The sequence below is a fragment of the Centrocercus urophasianus genome, unplaced genomic scaffold (genome assembly GCF_019232065.1).
Source record: "Centrocercus urophasianus isolate 14NV4802_14NV808 unplaced genomic scaffold, USGS_Curo_1.0 seq_10, whole genome shotgun sequence".
NCBI lineage: Eukaryota > Metazoa > Chordata > Aves > Galliformes > Phasianidae > Centrocercus > Centrocercus urophasianus.
Genome location: NW_024884142.1, coordinates 70,287,351 through 70,305,283, shown reverse-complemented (window position 1 = coordinate 70,305,283; position 17,933 = coordinate 70,287,351). Strand labels below are relative to the sequence as shown.

At 39.5% G+C, this 17,933-nt stretch overlaps 1 protein-coding gene and 1 long non-coding RNA gene across 10 annotated transcripts in view; one reads left to right on the top strand and one right to left on the bottom strand.

The window, feature by feature from the left end:
- The window catches only part of LOC122165121, a 58,225-nt gene that overhangs the window by 21,560 nt on the left and 18,732 nt on the right, over nt 1–17,933 (top strand). For 4 of the 5 annotated variants that reach the window (XR_006170401.1, XR_006170399.1, XR_006170398.1 and 1 more), the window contains exons 4-6: nt 7,789–7,915; nt 10,582–10,712; nt 10,934–11,146. This is a non-coding gene — a long non-coding RNA (uncharacterized LOC122165121). The remainder of the gene's footprint in view (nt 1–7,788; nt 7,916–10,581; nt 10,713–10,933; nt 11,147–17,933) is intronic. The other variant, XR_006170403.1, reaches the window with a different exon arrangement.
- The window catches only part of CNST (consortin, connexin sorting protein), a 44,741-nt gene continuing 27,240 nt past the window's right edge, over nt 433–17,933 (bottom strand). For 4 of the 5 annotated variants that reach the window (XM_042827813.1, XM_042827795.1, XM_042827806.1 and 1 more), the window contains 3 exons: nt 14,209–15,089; nt 6,366–6,501; nt 433–4,690 (listed from right to left, as the gene is read on the bottom strand). In XM_042827813.1, the coding sequence (XP_042683747.1) occupies nt 4,485–4,690; nt 6,366–6,501; nt 14,209–15,089 (1,223 nt within the window). In that variant the 3' untranslated portion in view covers nt 433–4,484. The remainder of the gene's footprint in view (nt 4,691–6,365; nt 6,502–14,208; nt 15,090–17,933) is intronic. The other variant, XR_006170393.1, reaches the window with a different exon arrangement.

The following is a 17,933-nucleotide window of genomic DNA, read 5'->3' as shown; positions in this document are numbered from 1 at the left end:
TGCTAAAGGCAGTGCTGCACGCTGCAAACAAGAGGTGGCTGGCTTGGGTTGGGTTGGAGTCAGTTTAGTTTACTTGAACTCAAAGAGCAAACTGGGTTGTGACCAGCATTTCTCAAACTTACCATCCAACATCTTTTAGAGCAGTGCAGCAAGGCAACATTTCAGCATTTAAACACACTGCCCTGGACAAACAGTGCTCTGCGGGGAGGCTGAGTTTTCAGTTAGCCAGTAAAAGAAAAGTGAGCCAACCAACCAATGCAAGAAACTTATATCATGCTAAAATCCAAACCAAATGTCATGCATTTTATCTTCATCTATTCTCCTGGTTTTGGTTGTATCATGAAATTCTCTTTGGAGATGCTGCTCATTTACTTAATTTCACTGATCTTCTCAGTCTTTTCATACATTTAGAAATCACAGTACCCAGAAAGGTTCATATATTTTCTTTGGGACGCTTTTTATTTTATTTTTTGCTACAGTATTTAAATTACAAGCTTGGGTGATGGTTTCAAACACAGTTATTTACTCCTTTTGCTAAAGAAGCTATATTTGTTACAAATAGTTATTAGTCCTTTCAGATGGTCTTGGCTTTACATTATGGTACAAAATAGGCAAACATATTTTCCTGGGAGGGTAGCATCCCCTTTGGTTATCAAGTGCAGTCACACAGGAATTTGGACTTCTGACCTACTCCACTCATTTGATATTTCAAGCTTGCCCTTTACCCACAGAAATCCTTAAACAAGAGTTTCCCCTCTGGTCAGACTACTTCCCACAGTGTGCCACCAGCACTACGTGTTTTCCAAGTATGAAAGCAAAATAGTAGAAAAACATTCTAAAACATGAGCCGTGTCTAGATTGCAAATCTCTGCTGGCATGTCTGGGCTGTGGAAAATGCTTCCTCATCTGCACTGCTTAGAACCAGACTGTGGTACAGCACAGCTATGCTACAGCACAGCGTTCTTCCTGCGTACTTCACATTGCTTGGGGTGAGGGTGCTAATTATGCCATCAGAAAGCTCTTTTTGGCTCTGTGCACTGAACGCACATTGAGAGCCTTGTTGGTTTTGATCTATTGCAAGCATCTCTCTAAAATCATTACACTGAGAGGATAAACTGGAAGATGGGGTTTCTGATGGAGAGTGGCGGGTGGTAAGTGGCCACAGCTTTCACCTTAGAAGGCAAATAATCAACCTGACATCCAGTCATCTTTCTAGAAATGAGTTTTAACTAATATTGTATTGAACCGTTCCCTGAATTTTCCTACTGACTACAAATGCTTTTACAGTGGTCTGTTTCTCCTACTGCCAAGCAGAACAACTATCTATCCAGTGAAAACTTAAATGCAAAGGGCTTTACAATGCACAAAAGGGAAGGAAAAAGCTTCTACTCTTTTCTTCCTACTAGAACAGTCTCAGCTGTTGCTCAGCATTAGTTGACCACAAACTCCTCGGATGAGGATAACTGTTCAAGTCCCTTTGGCTTAGATTTCCCTGACCAAGGTTCTGATCCCTGGGGCCACCCAGATGGAAGTTAATGCCACCAGCAATTGAAAGGGAACACAATACACAGGACAGCCAACACCTGGCCAACCTGCACGCTCTCTGCATTTCAAACGAAGCACATTTTTTATGGTTGATCACCACAAGTCTGATAATGTAGTGCAGACTATGAAAACCATATTGACAATTGTCAGGCAAAGCAAGAATCAGTGCCATCATCTTCTCACAAAGGAATGCCAACAGAAATCAGATCCAGACTTGAGCACTTGGTTGCAACAGCTCAGAAGAGGAGCCTGGTAGCCCATGCGTGTGTGCCCCATCTGCTCCCCCAGATCCTGGCAGATCCTGCAGTAGTGGCACCTGGGCACAGGCCTGAAGGCTGCAGAGGTGCTCACATTGCAGTGCAAATACAAGGCAGCTGGGCCACATGGAACACCTGGCTGCTCATTCTTCCTCCAGTGTGTGCAGGTGAAGCGGTGCCCTTCCTTTCCGTGATCTTCTCACTGGCAGTTCTGCTGATATTAGTGAGACTCTGCACTGGGAACACAACACAAAGTTGCCATGCCAGGATTCAGACCACAGATTTACTCTGAACTGTTTATCAAAAATTGCTTTGACTTTAAATAGCTTTACCGTTTTAAATAAAATAATTATTTTTAAATAGTTCTAATTAAACGAACCTAGAAGTAGAAGATCTTTGATCTTCATATCTGATATACCTTTGAATAAATAGTTCTATATATACCTCTTGACTTTTTGGTGAGGAAGTGCACAAAAACTTAAGCAGATTTTTAAGCTGAAATCAACCGTTGTCTTTTAGAAATAAACTTAATATCCTGAAACACTCAACGCCAAGTTACAGAAATGCAAAATATATTCTAACTACATAATCACTATAAATATATATTTTAAGTGAATGCATGCTTTTAATTACTCTGTGAGCAAATTACCAAAAAAGAAAAAAATTAAGATTTTCTTTAAAATAAAAACTAAATAAATACATAAACCAGGATTTAAAATAATAAACTGAACCAGCCAGTAACTCTTTAAAATACAAAAGCATCTCTCCCTTTCTCCCCTAGATCAGTCCAGCCTTACAATGCTCTGAGGCAACCAGCAGAAAATACACCAAACTACAGTTCTAAGCTACGTTCTGAAAACAAACGTTGTCATTAATTGAGGCATTTTAAATTTACTGTTTAATAAAGAGCTGCCACACGAGGCTTCCTAAGGTATCAACTAAGCCTCGGCAGTGAGAACTGAAAAAGAAATCGTATGTGCAGTTTGTTTCAGAAAAAGTATGGTTTTAACTTTTGCTTTAAAATCCTGTTAAGCATAACAGAGCATTAGGAACAATCAAGCTTGCTAGTAGAGGGACAATTGGCTCGCAAATGCCAGAAAGCATGATCGTTTAATGTTATAACTCTGAGCGATGCCTCGAGGATTTCACTTTGTGGTACTTTACAAAATAAGCTGGACCTGAAGGTGCTGCACTGTACGTTAGTAAGCTGGAAACCATGGAGCGGAGTGAAGCGGACCCCCTGCAAACTGCTGTTTCCTGAGGCGCGAAGGACTCGTCTCACACAAGGCCTGCAGCAGGGCCAGGCCAACGGGCTCTGTGCCAGGACAGCTGCTGTGTTCGGACCACAGCGCGGACCGAGGGCCTACGTTGCCAGTTCTGACCTTCACCGTCACGTAGGTGTCTCTCTCATACACCACCCAGGAAGGGCTGAGCACCAAGTGATAGAAACAGCCATTTAAAATGACTCTTTTTACTGATTTAAATTTGTTTGTAGAGCTGGTAGAAAAAGAGAGCAGATTTTACAAGTCTCAGAACTGGAGGGCAAATAGATGCAAATGTGCTTTATCTGCTGGAACAAGTGCCCTGGACTACCGAGAGGCTGTGGGTCTGCAGCGAGCCTCTGAGCACCTTCTGTTGGATCAGTTCCACTGTACGTTAGGAACTCACTGGGTGAGAGGCCGCAATCACACAGTCCAGCGATCCTGTGCGCTCCTCCGGGGTGTAGGGAATCAGACATGAGCCCTAATTGCAGTATGTATTCACAGACAAAGGCAAGGATCATTATTCCCCACTTACGGAGGAGAAACCGAGGCACAAAGTGATTACTGTAAGTCAGTGACACAGCTGGGGAGAAATCCCAGCCAGCCTGACACCTACAACCAGGTGCTTTAGAATTGGCCGAAGCCACTCTTCTATTAATGTGAATAAGTTACTGAACATCTTGCTCCTTTCTCTGCATATAGTGAGACCAATGATTTCTTTTTTATCCTCCTCTTTCTAAAACAGCCCGCACAACACTGGGAGTAAAGTTCCAGGAAACAATGTGAAATCTGCCAGCAGATTTATCCCACACATGATGTTCCCCATATGCTGTAAGGTGCAGGTCGGCCTGTTATCACTGAATGGGGGCTCCGTGAATGCTGCTGCATTCTTCTCACTCCACGCAAATTATTACATGGCTCACTGGGAGAATTAAAATGGAGAAAAATAGTAAGACTTAGAAGAAAAATAATGTTTTCATAAAACACAGACTTATTGCGTGATAGTTGGAAGCAACACCTTTGCACAAACAGCTTTAAATCAGAGCTGTTCTTTAACTAAGCTGTCAGAGATTGCTTACACAATGTGTGGTAATGGGAGAGCGTATAGAAGACAGTTAATTTTCTTCTTTCCTCTTCAGTTGCTCAAGCTGTTGAAAAGCTGCTCGTCTAATCTTAAAAGGATGTAGAGAATGACTTGTTATTCTCCCATACCACACTGCTACGGCTTAAGATGTGAACAGTTTGCCACCTGATTGCTAAAAGGGAATTTTTCTCAATTTCTAAATAACAGTGTAAGTACATCATCAGATGCACATCACCTGCAGGTGGCAAGTGTTACAAAGAACTGAAATCACAGGTTTTTTAATAGCCTCTCCAGCAACCAGTGGTGAGCTCAATGTGCTGTCTCAGTCTATTTCAGCTACGAGAAGGCAATCCAGTGCTTAAGTTCTTCCACACGCTGCAGTATCTGGGTATAATAGAAATCCATGTTGGCTGCAAAGTCTTTACACACAGGGGATTCCATGTCACCAAAGGTGCAGTACAACGCAGTTCCTCCAATGCTAAGGAAAACGGTTGCTATGCACAGCAGGATCAGCAAAATACAGGAGCCACCAGCTACTTCATCTGTGAGCAGAAGAAAAGAAAAGGTGAATAAGAGACCAGACAAAGCAACATGAATGTGAATGTGCCATAGTTTTACCAGTATTCTGTATCATGACATCATGCGACAGACTATTTGGGTACAGAGGCACACTGCACTGCGGAGCTGTGTTTCCTGGTTTCTCTAGCAGCCTCACATGAATTCTGACTCTCCAAGAGGAAGATACGCTGGGATGCTCTGCATTTCCCAAATCCATGTGATTTTTGACTCTGGGTGATGGGGGAAGAGCTCTCTGATCTTTTCTGGGAGGCAAGCCGTGAAGAGCCTGCCGATAAAGACTCAGACTGATGTCACTCCTCCAGCTTTATTTTTGGTTCGTTTTCATTAATTACTCTTAATTATTCTGTATTAATTCACATTCCTTTTAATAAATCCTATTGTTTTTTTTTTTTCTTCTTCTTCCTTCCCCCCCATTCTTTCTCCCAAGGGGACGGAGGGTGTTGTGTGATTAACTCTTCAAAATGTGACTATGAGAAAACCTGAGATTTGTTTCAGAAACCTAAATAATTATGTAGTGCCTTTTCTGCAAACCCGTGTCCCTATCCTTGCTTGTATCACTTGTGGAATCAATCCATACTGAGGTATAACAGATTTGAACGAGAGAATGTTGCACAACCAAAGCCTTCCTTCCTGGAAATACCTGAAAGGAAATGAAAGCTTTGAAATTAAAACAGATGTGAATGTTCTTCCTTCACTCGTACTGCCACTGACTGGCCAGATGAACTGATTGTATTTACTCTCATGTTTTGGCTGTAAGAGTGGAGACAAAACCTTCACAGAAGCCCACTGTGAAGGGTTAGTTTACATCACTGTTATCTATGGTAACTCTTTGCAAGACTCTTTATTGCAATGAGGATGCTGCAGCTGTGTTGCTGCACCCTCACTACTTTTTCTTCACAGGCTGTTTCCGTGATCAACACCTGCCTTTTCTGTCAGGCTCTAAGAAAATTTCTGAGCTTCTTTCATCTGTCAGGAGCGGAAATGGGGGGAAAAATAGAAGCTTTTTTTTTTTATAATTTGATTTAAAATGATAATAATGAAAACCAGCTTCCCTTCTGAATCACCAAATCCATGCAGAAACAAAAATAATATTAAAAAGGTAACTACTGAAATTGTATGTACAATATAATTTTTTTCTAACTATTTTCAAGAAAAAAAATGTGACTAGGCAGCAAATGGATTTTCCTTTTGGTGTGTGAGACATGTCATGAAGTGTTCAAATTCTGCTCAGTTTCTCTAGCAGACTGTACTCAAGTATTATGAAACTACTCCAGCACTGCAACACAGCCTTGGGCTTTAGTTAAAATGATCTTAGGGCAAGACAGTAAAGTATGGAAGGCTTTTGCAATCTAGAGCTGTCTCTCTCTCTCTCTCTCTCAAAAAAAAAAACCAAAACAAACAAACAAAAAAAAGAAGAAATGAAAGAAAAATACCAAATCTCTGAGTCTGAAATGACTCAAGAGCATTAGAGTGCCTCAGCTTCTAGAGACCACTGAAACTAGACAACCTTTTCTCATCTCAACTTTAAAAAAAGCAAGGTGCAGTGTACAGTGAACATTCGCTGAGCTCTTGAGAACCAAAGTTCAACACCACTTGCACGCTGAGAGCACATGCTGTGAGTTAGCAGTATTAGAATACCTTGATCAAAAGTGTCTTCCATTTCTTGGAACCGGACTCTTCTCTTTGTTTGCCTTTGCTGGACTTGGGCAATTGTTTTTCCATCCCTGTCATCTCTCTTCTTTAGTATAGACACCAATCCTTCTGCTGGGGCAATCTATTGGGAAAGATTACAAAAAACCATTTGACAGTGATTGGCACAACAGATGTGAGAAATTAAAGCATAAGATCTTCTTAACAAAGACTTTGAGGAGCAAATGAGAGAAATAGAAAACAAATGGTTTCTACTCTGCTTTTCTTAAACATCGCAGTACTTGTGAAACTCTCTTCTTGAACAAAGAATTTCACAGCATGAAGGAAAGCTGCAGTACCATTCTGCTGTATAGAAGGTGACTAAGATCACAGAATCACAGAATCACAGAATCACCTGGGTTGGAAGGGACCTCAAGGATCATGTAGTTCCAACCCCCCTGCCTAGCAGGGCCACTGAACACACACATTCAGATCAGGTTGCCCAGGACCCCGTCCAGCTTGGCCTTGAACACGTCCAAGGACGGGGCATCCACAACCTCCCTGGGCAGCCCGTTCCAGGGCCTAACCACTCTCAAGATGACAATGTTTGCTTTTGGTCACTATCAAAGTTAAACATGCAATGAATTCTTAGTATGATCTAAACTATACATGAGCTCCTTCATGTCATTAAATCATGGGGGTTGGGGCAGTGGGCTCCAGCCAAAACCACTCTCAATAGAGGACAGTAACAGGTCAAAGACACCACAGCTGCCTTTCCAAAGACATAATCCTGCAGAGCCTATCAAATACTTATTGTGAGATTAATTTTTCAGCATTGTGATTGGTTCCCCAAGGGAGAAAACAGGCCATAGCAGAGGACAAACAAATAAAAACACCGGGGGAAAAAGAAATCTTTGTGCTTTCGGATAAATGTCAGTTCCATATTGTTATAAACTCTCTGGATAAAGCACCAGTTTGAAAATGCTTTCCTGCAGTGATACGTTCAATAAGTCATTAATTGTCCTTTCCTACTTCATTTGATTTAGCTGCAATAGTATATACATTTCTTCCCACAAAGCCATTTTAAGACGTTAGATCAAGGAGAAGTTAATAATTTCCTTATGATTAGAGGAAGAAAAATATTAGAAATATTAGAATAAAAATGCATAATGGAGAATTGAGAATGCTGTCATGAACTGGCACTGTGAAGATCCTCGGCCAAATGAATTAGTACTGATTACCCTGTATGTTTGACCCTCTAAACGAAGCATAAGTTACCATTTTCCCCAACAAAACTTTCATCAGTTAAAAATACAAACCAAATCACCTTTCTTTGTAAAACTGTTTGTGTCCAGAAAATAATTTTTCCTAATTACACTCCAGAAAATTTTTTTCCTAATTACATATCAGAAAATGTTTTTCCTTGTTACAGCAAATATACCAACTAGATCCCTACAAACAAAAGTAGCAGCCAATTTTCTGAAGTCAAAGACAACAGAAACAGAAAAAGAAACACTTTGAGTTGAAACAGTAAAGCAAGGGACAACATTAATGCAAAGGTACGTGCTATAGGTACAGAACTATACTTATTACATTCAACTATCCCATTTTTCTTCCATTTCTGCCAAACATGGATGCAATGATACAAAAGAAAAGGTATTCAACAAGCAGAACTTAGGTGAGCAGTATACAGGAACATCTGAATTTATAGGCACTAAAAGTGGGTGCAACTGTATTTGCAGGATACATTACTTGGGTACAAAAACCAAAGCTAAAATTGCCATGGCAGCAGTATATGTTGGCTGTGAAGCAGATGCCAGTAGGGAGTCACTTGATGAAACCCTGCAACTGGGTTTGCAGGATCATGTGCCAAACATGCTAACATACTGACAGCAAACTGAAAGGGTTCAAGAACTTGCTGATATTTCACAGGTGTAACAATCTACACGCTAATGTTAGCGTAAGGTGAAACTGAGTGTAAGACTCACTGCTTGTGTGCTTCACAATTCTGTTTTAAAGCACCTACCGTTTTTCTTTCATTACCATGCCCCTTTAATGAGAATGCACATTGTTTAAAGTTATTACAAGTACCTTAAGGAAGAAAGAAAATCTATTGATGAAACAGAGGCTGATGAAACAGACACAAATATTACCTAAGCATTATCTAAGACATAAGTACTACCTAAGAAACACATACAGAAGCAAATCCTGTTCCTTAGTCCTGCAATTGCCATGCTCTTCTTATCTTGAAATCTTTCTTTTCTGAAAAGAAGTCTTATCCATCTCTCCATAAATTTGAGTGGTCCCTTTTAAAACCTATTTTGTGTATCAGTGATAACCTTTGCTACATTCAAAAATAATCTGTATACATTTGTGCTACAACTAAAAAAACATACCACATCTGCAACTGAGTTTGCAACTCACCTATGTAGCAGATGTGAGCCAAAAACTCGTCATGAAGAGACAACTTTTTAGACAATACTATAGTTGCAGACAATTGACTGCCCAACCATCCCATAATCTAACCAATTTGTAAGACCATGCAATTATAAGAGTTGTGGAGAACAAGAAAAACGAGTGACTTCATAACTTCTGTCCTAGATTTGCTTATGTAATGCATCAGTGCATGCTATGATCAGAGAGACTGTGTGCTGAGCACAAATGGAGAGCACAATCCAATGGGCATTGCCCCAACTGTGCCATTTGGCACTTAACTGATAAATGTGGCAATTAAATTTGATGTATCTGCTCCAGTGGTATTTTACACCCCTAAGATGTTGATCTCAACAACTCACAGAGCTGGTCACAGTGTGTACATGCCTACAAATTCTTCCCAAAATGCAACTGAGAAGATAAAGCTGATCTCTGACGCACTTCCCTTTCAATACTCACTTTCCCTTTTGATCATCTATGTAAAAGCTTGAGTGGTTTAATGAAATAACGCAAGGAAGTACTTATAAAGTAGTGAAAGTGTGAAAAGAAATTGTTTAAATCAGTATGTGGAAGACTGCTATGTGGTATCAGTGAAGCAGCAGCAACAGCCTGCATGCTTCTCATCACAGGAAGCGTGCTGGGTTGAAGCTTCTACTGGTGATGTTGAATTAGCTTTGCAGAGCTGCCATGAAAACTTATCAGGTCAGCCAGAAAATAAATACTTATGCTTCCATGTTGTGACAAGGAAGGGGGATTGTGGAGGAGTGTATTAATTTGACTCATTTATTTAGGAGGGCGAGATGACATTATGTCCTATAAAAGAGTGGATTATTTTAAGCTTCTATGTATGGCATTGCTTTTATAAAGAGGATCAATGGCTCCTCCCAAGCCACCCACGCAGCAAGCTAGCTGCTGCCAGATTTGCCTGCTCACATTTGGTTCTGATAGCACTTGGGAATCCCACCTGGGTGCAGTGGGGTATTTTCACTCCTGTCCTAAGAGTGCAGCAGTCTGTTCTGCACACTTCATTTTGTCTGTTGGCTCCTGCTAGTTCTTCTATGACTGTGTCACGGGCTCTGTCCCCTCCATGCTGGAAAGCAGAGGGCTAGGTCTGCTGGGCTTACCTGGAAATGTGTCCCAGCGATTACAGTTATGTAAAAGGCTTGCTACAGTGAAGTTCACTTACTTTTGCTGCTAGCACCCGTGAACGGTTCAGGATTTACTTCTAAGTGTAAAAGACTTCATTGATACAGCACAATTTCTCTACTCTAAACATATTCTTTCTCTTAAAAAGAGTGAGCAAGGGCTTTTGATTTTGCAACACAATCATTATGGTAATGTTACGCTCCTGACCCAGCAAGAGCCATAGATAACATTTTAAGGCTCTCTTTGATCAGAATGTCTTTACACCATATGCAGTTCATACCTACATTATTTCATCTGCCTTTCATCTGACATGGCATCTAGATTTTGCCTTTTGTTCTGCAGAGTAACTACAAAGCTATGCCTCCTATTCAGGGACAGCTTATTCTTAAAATGCAAATACAAATACAAGCATATGGAGTTCTGCACAAAGCCCTGTTTACAGCTTTCTTTCTACCACATTCTCAACTGCAGCTGAAAACTGTCTAACAAAAATACCATGCTTTATTTTTCTTATTTTCAGTCATAAAAATATCATTCCTGCACTTAGGACTGTCACATAAGAATAACGCCCATCTCACTACAAATAAAATCTCGTTCAATTAAAACAACTGTAAGTAAAATATTTTTTCTTGCACCTTTCATTTAGAAAGACTTCAAAGCAGCATACAAATGGATTACATCAGAACCATCTCCCACTAATTAAACAGCCATCAAAAGCAGCAGAACAGAGATATAGCAGCCATGCAAGACTAGAAGGATTCCATGCCGGTGTTTGAGGTAGGAGGAATTTAAAAAGCCAGAAATCATTATTTAAATTTGAATTTAATGAGGGAAGTGTGGTTAATACAGCTAACCACAAGTCAAGCCTATGCTTGGCTTGAACCACAAAAGGAAAAATGCAGGCCTGCACCAGCCCATGCTGTGGGCTGCTCTGTGTGGTATAAAAGAGCTACAGGTATCAGGCAGTACTGAAACATGGATTTTTTCCTTAATTCCAGGTTCAATAATGAACAACAGATACTACTGGTCTTTCTATGTAACTGAGAGTAGTTACTTAGCCCTGCCTCGTTAAAACTATTTGAGTGGAGCTTTCACAACAGCCATCCAAAATCTGCTTGCAAATGACACCAAGCAAACTTAAAACTGCAGGACCTGAGCCATAGAGCCAGACAAGGGATCTCGACAAAGCACTGTCTCCACACTTCGTGCAGGTAGGTGAAGGCTTCATTTCTGCACCCAAATCAGCTGCCAGTCAGTATGTATTCAATAGATTTTGAAATCTTTGTGTACAGAAAGTGCAATCCAAAGCTGCTACTTTACACTGTGGTAAGGACTCTCAATACTTTCACTTTCTGAAACAAATTTCAAATGATAATTGGCCATTAAGAAAAAAAACAAATTTTTATTCATTTCGCTAATGATCTTGCAGATATAAAGCTTTATTTCATATGGCAAAACACACCTCACGTTACTGAGGTTACAGTTTGTGTGATTGCTAGTGTGCCATTTCATCACATACTTCTGAAATCTGTCACTGCCAACTGTTGATGTGCTCTGAAGCTCTTTACTAGGTGTATGAAGGCACTTTCCATATGGCTTCAGTGAATTTCCATCATTTGCACACAGGTTTGCATGGATAGTTTAGTAAAGAAATACCCAGTACAACTGACTGTAAAATATGTAAAACACTAATTCAGATTTCAAGTTATTTAAAGCTAGAAAAAAAAAAAAAAAAGCAGATTTTCAGTCTTTAATTAATTATTGCAAATAGTAGCCTAAAAGCAAGGGATATAAAGAATCTGAATTACAGAACTCTGTGAGACAACTGTGCTCAATATGGGGTAAAAAAATCCCTTCCTACACGAGTACTTATCCTTCCCCATTTACAATAAATGAATATTACACCCCCATTGCATAATATTGGTCCTACCATCTGATTTTTGTACCTAGTTTATTTTTAAAAACGGTCTTTATCTTTGCCCTCCATTCTAACTTATTTGTGACAATTTTGTAACTATTTGCTCCAGGAAAAGTTTGATTATAATCACATTGATTGACTTTTTTTTCTTTTTTTTTTTTAAATTGTCATACTGACACATTTCATGTAAGGATATGTTGTTGTTGTGCTTGCTTGTGTCTACACAATGCATTTGTGGTACATCTTTCATAATTATTGTATGAAAACATTGTAAACTTATTTGATGGCCACAGCCAGAACAATTCACCTTCAAAGGCAGACAAGTAGAACAAGAAAGGAAAAAATGTTATTGTTGGATGCAAAGATCAGTCTGCTTGTCAAAACATCATTAGCATCTTATTTTAGCACTAAAACAAAGTCAGCCTAAGTAAATGGTGGTCATTTCTGAGAGGTGGCATGCTCTGTCAGTTCCTGGTGCCTTCTGAGGAAGTTGCAGGTGAACACCAAGTCTGAAATGCAGCCCCTAGGGTAATGACTGGCAATAAGATTAATTGGGAAAACAAAATATAAATGTATAATGAAACAATACAGGCTACACACTGTGCTGCACCTAGTAATTTCAGGCACTGTAAAACAAGCCCAGACATTGCATATTACGAGTTTCAATTGGTGTCAAAATGAACGCATCTTTGCTTCTCCCCAATTCAATCCCCCAGCCCTAGACAGTTCAGGTCTCTTCCTAAGAAAGACTGGAAAAGACTCCCACCAGTGACAGCCAACATCATGAGCTACATAGCAACAATAAAAAAATGCTATGGAAAGACTCAAGGTACTTTTTACCTCTCTAGAGACTCAGATTTGCCATCAGAGTACTGGCAGTACTAGCAGTAGGACTGCAAACTAGAAATGACACTGGATTCCCTGTAAAGCACTGTCGTCATTGGCCACTGGCCCCATCAATACAAGCATCCCTATTCTAACAGTATCAATATGTTCCTTCCTATGCAATCCTTTAAATGCAAGTAACTCAAGCATAGCAACTTAAAAATAGCAGCTATAGTGTTAATGTATGATTTTTCTACATGAAACAATTCTCTCCTTGGAAATCAGTGAACATAAGGCAGTGGATCCAGTGCAAAGTTTGATTACCCATATTAACGTATAATTGGGATCCTACATGTATGTGCTGTGAAGTGTTCATGTATAGCTACCATTGAATCCAAAAAAGCTGAACTAAAACCAGCTTTGTATATAGGACCTTCAGTCCTGGTATCTGACATGTTTCCTGACATCCCACAGAAAGACGAGGTGTCTTAAGGGTGATCAGAATGCCTGATATTGCAAGGGAGAAAAGAAGCTGCTTAGGTGGGGAAAAGAAAAGAACAACATAAAATGCTTTGTTTCCAGATCTGGAGATTTTGCCAAAGATGTAATAACATCAGTGTGCATCTCCAGTATTCAGTTCCCTGCTTGGCTGCAGTCTGTGGGTGATTATGGCTCTTGATCTACATGTACTAACTTTTGATCTGTAGGAAAGTGCTGTTACTTTTTATTGTCAAGGGATGTTGCACTGTTAAATTCATTAAAAATAGAGATGCACCAACAGGGCACCTTCTTCTGTCTTTCCCCTCCAGCAACTGAAATCACATAATCTCAAAATAATCCCAGTTGTACATTTAAAGGGAAAGCTTTTACAGCCCAATCTTTTGCAAATGCAACAAAAGCAGAAGATAAAGCAAGGAAGGCATCACACACTCTCTGACCAAGTCATACAGCAATAAAATTCAATATGTTTATTTTCAGAAGAGCACTTCAGCTTGCAAAGCACTTATCCTTGTTGCGGCCTATGGTGGGTTCAGATTTAGAAGTTCTTCCCTAAGTTTGGTTGAATAATAAAACTGCCTGAGCCTGCAAACTTAAAAGCCCATACATGTATTTATGGAGCTTATTACATATGCGGTTCTTCTCACCTTTAGTCGGAGTGGAAAAGTAAATTTTATTCTTTGAATAGAATAAATCCATGCTATAAACATAGGTATTATGTAGACCTCTTAAATAAAATCATAATTTAACAGGAACTGTCAACCTCTCTCCTAACAGCTCATGTTACAAATAAAAATAGAGTTCACGCTAATAAGTAAAAATCAATGGTTTTAGATGCACAGAGCAGCACTTGCCAGAAGGATGCAAACAGATAAAAGGGAACTTTTCCTCTGAATTAACTCAGAACAAGTAAATACATACAGATTTCAGATTAAATAAATTAGAGATACTGAACACAATTTGAAATAGGCAATACCTAAAATATTTTGATTGAGATGACATGGAGGGTTTTATAGGATTCACAATATTTACCTCAGCAATCTCTATCCTTCTTGCAAGTTCATCAAGAGAAGAAAAGCTGTCATCTAGTGATAAAGCTTCCAGTGAGTTGTAAGATGCTCGTTCAGGTGAAATATCTGGGACAGTGTCAAATTCTTCTTGATTTGCTAAGTTTGCAAATGATTCTTCAGTGTCTATTATGTTGCCATTTAAAAATCTGAGATAGACATCTTCTCGTTCTTCACTTTTTACCTTTTCCTCCTGTCCTGCTGCTCTCTGCATTTCCTTGCATACTCGTGAATGGGCAGTACTTTCCTGCTCAGATACTTTACTGCTTTCAGAGCATACGTTTGAAGCAGTTCTGTCCTGGGAAAATTGTTCATCATCGTCATTATCAGGCCGTTTCTGTAGCTGGTTTAAATCGCTGTTTCCAAACTGGCCACTAGTGATTTCTGAAGAGCTAGCAACAAGTTTTGATCTGAGAAGATTTTTATCAGCTTGTACATTTTTATCAGTAGAAACCAAATCAGCAGGCATATAATCAGCATCTGTTAAAACCAAGGCGTCTACCATTGGCCTGGGAGAGAATTTCACTCCGGGTTTGCCAGCTGTCTCTTCTATTTTTTCCGCATCCTTAGAGATCCGCTTTTCTCTCAGCAGCAAACTGTTATCTTTGCCAGCATCCCCTGACGATAAACAGCCCGGAGAAGGCCTGCCCACTGTCCCTGTGGACTGGGTGTGTGGCTCCAGTGCTGATTCTGCACTGCGGTGCTGCTCCTCCATGTGGTCCTTTCCTGCAGCCACCAGAAGGCTCACTGCCTCCTCCTGCTCCTCAGTTTGCTTTTCACCGCTAGGACGGGTGCTCGGCTGTTGATCTTCTTTCTTTGGTCGGTTGCCAGGACAAGTTTCAGTACCTAAGTGCAACAGGAAAACAGTTGCAGTGTTTTTAGATGATTCAAAGCATCAGCAGAAAGAGCATACAGTGATTTGATAATGCTGTCATCTAATCCTTGAGATGCGCTCCCAATAAAAGGACAGGACTCTGTGCTCCAGGCAAATAAAAATGTTGCAGTCTGAAAAGCTGACTCCCGATTTGAGAAAGTGTTTATGTGCATTCTTACAGGCTGAGCACACACTTCAGTGTCCACCTGAAAAGAGAGAGAGTCACTCCCATGCTTTCAGAAAAATATGTACTCGAGTGTCTTTCTGAACAGCTAGCCTCCTTCTAAAGCACATTTTAGTGTGCCACATTATGGAGGCCTGAAGCACAAATAAGTGCATTTAATAACTACTGAAAGCTGTATTTTGATGCCAATGTATCTACCACTCAGGAAGATCTCATTAGTTCTTTAAGAAAGCTGAAATCATGCTAATTTAATATATTTTAAATTACATCATTTTAAGTGGGTAATGATTTTGATTAATTGTAAATTAAAAATCCAGTTATAATATTTTATGTAACACTGTGTAACAAGTTGCTTTTTGGATGTTAGTTTACATATTAAAAATGGGATTCAGCCTATTTATGTGTTCATCTTTACAATACAAATAGAAACTGATTTCTCTCGTGAAATTTCAGAGAGAACTGAAAGGAATTCTACATGGCTTGTGATTCACCTACCATTGATATGATCTGCTAATGAAGGAATAGATGGCTGGTCTGAGTTGTGCATGAAATTACTAGACATTGGCCATTATAAGAATCTCAAAGTCAAGTCTTGCCCTTAAGGATTATGAAGAGAAGAGAGTGGTCAGAGCTAACTCTAGCAGGAATGATCTTTTTTTCCATACTTTACTAAAAACTACTGTTGCAGTAATAGCAGTAGCTCCAAACAAAAAATTCCTACTTCTAGAAAATGCTTGTTTGCATTTTTTTGGGTCACATCCAAAAGCAGAAAGGTCTCATGGATAGATTAACAAAGAGATCAAACACTGCCCTCATTAACAGAATGTGTTCTGACAATGACTGAAGATCTCTACGATAACCTCATCCTCCCCCACCTGTTAAAACATCACTTTAAATCTGAGCGCTTTCCTTCACTTTTTACGTGAAACAAGGTCACATTCTCTTGTCTTTCAAGAAATGTTCACATTAATTCATTCTATTGAACGCTCTTATTAAATTCCATACTATCCCCATTTTCAAAGACAATGGAAGTGCAAGGCAGCATAAAAAAGACAGGATGGGGAATTAAAAAAAAAGAATATCCAGCCATCTCAAAATGCAGACAAAAATCAGAACGAGATTTAACACTTGGAAGGGTATTGAGAACCTGGCTTATGAATGAAGAAATGGCTATGAGACAGGGACTTTTTGAAAAATAGGCACAGATGAGTAGGTAGCCCAAGGGATTTGTAATGGGATACTGAGCCTCTCACGTGTGGGTCATGAGGTCAAACACAACCTGGATTATTAGGACAAGATTTTGTTATCATCAATTTTTCCTAGTGAATACATCTACGTTACAATAGGCATCTTTGCTGGCAGTGCCAATTGTAACATCAAAGGTTAAATGGAATCAGAAATTAAATAGAACTCATTACAGTGAAAGATGGCCCTTGAGCTCTACAGGCTTGTATTCCTAAGAAAGTAATAAATGATCCCAGCATTGCTATCTGCCTACAGAGGTACAAGAATCGAGATGTAATGATCACTGCTACATTGCATGTCAAATTTTCAGCACCTTTTACTGTTCTTTATACTCATTTCAAAACACTTCCTAAGACAACTCATGCCTGCTATATGCTCAAGGCAAGTTAAGACAAATACTCAAAGACTTGGCCAATGCTGGGCCAATGCTGAAGAGGCTAGTTTAAATATTATCAACTGTAGAGTTGTAGTAGCATAGGATTCTGCTGGAGTTCAGACAAAATGATGAATTATGAAATGCAAATGTTGCTTCTAGTCCTTATCACTGGAGCTCTGTACAATTCAGCCACAGTTTGGCTATTTTTTTATGCAGCACTCAGTGAAATATACAAATCCAGAGTTATGGATCATCTCTGTTCATTTTCTGCACTAGGTTCATACTGGTGTCCTCCTTACACAAATCCTAACTGTGACAAAAGCCCCATGCTGCTGACATATGGACACTGTGAGGGGCAGCATTACCACTGTTTTCATTAAAAGATGCACTGTCTTAACAAAGCAATAGATCAGCCAGGGTAAGGAGTTATCAAGAACATACTACCCTTGTGCGAGGTGTCTCTTGTAAGTCCTATTTAATCTTGAGTTACACTTGAAATATTTCTAACTTTGTATTGAAAAAGTATTTAGCACTGCTAGAACAGCTTTCTATTGATATACATAATTTTATTCATTTGCAAACATTCCAAAGGAACCCAAAGGTTTTGATGATGTTTTGAAAACACAAAGAAAGTCCATTTATACCATCATTTATACCACCAATTACACGTTAATTTTAACATGCCTAGATGCTGTGATTTAACAATGACACAAATAGTACTTAACTCACAAGTCTCAAAAGCTCAGAATTTTTGCTCTCCAGAAAGCTATTGTTCCTACTTGGAACAAAAACAATGACCAAATTGAAGTCTAATGTTTTTCCACGTTCTTTCAATCATCCAAAACTAAGAAAGCATTCAGTCCTTTTGATCTGCTTTCTGAGTTGTAGAGAATGTTTGTTCTGTATTTTGTTTTTGGTTTGGTTACTTGAACAAAGACAGAGAAGGGGCAATATAGTGGTCATGGCAGAAGAGGATGAAGATGAGAAGAATCCATATATTTAGAGAATTGC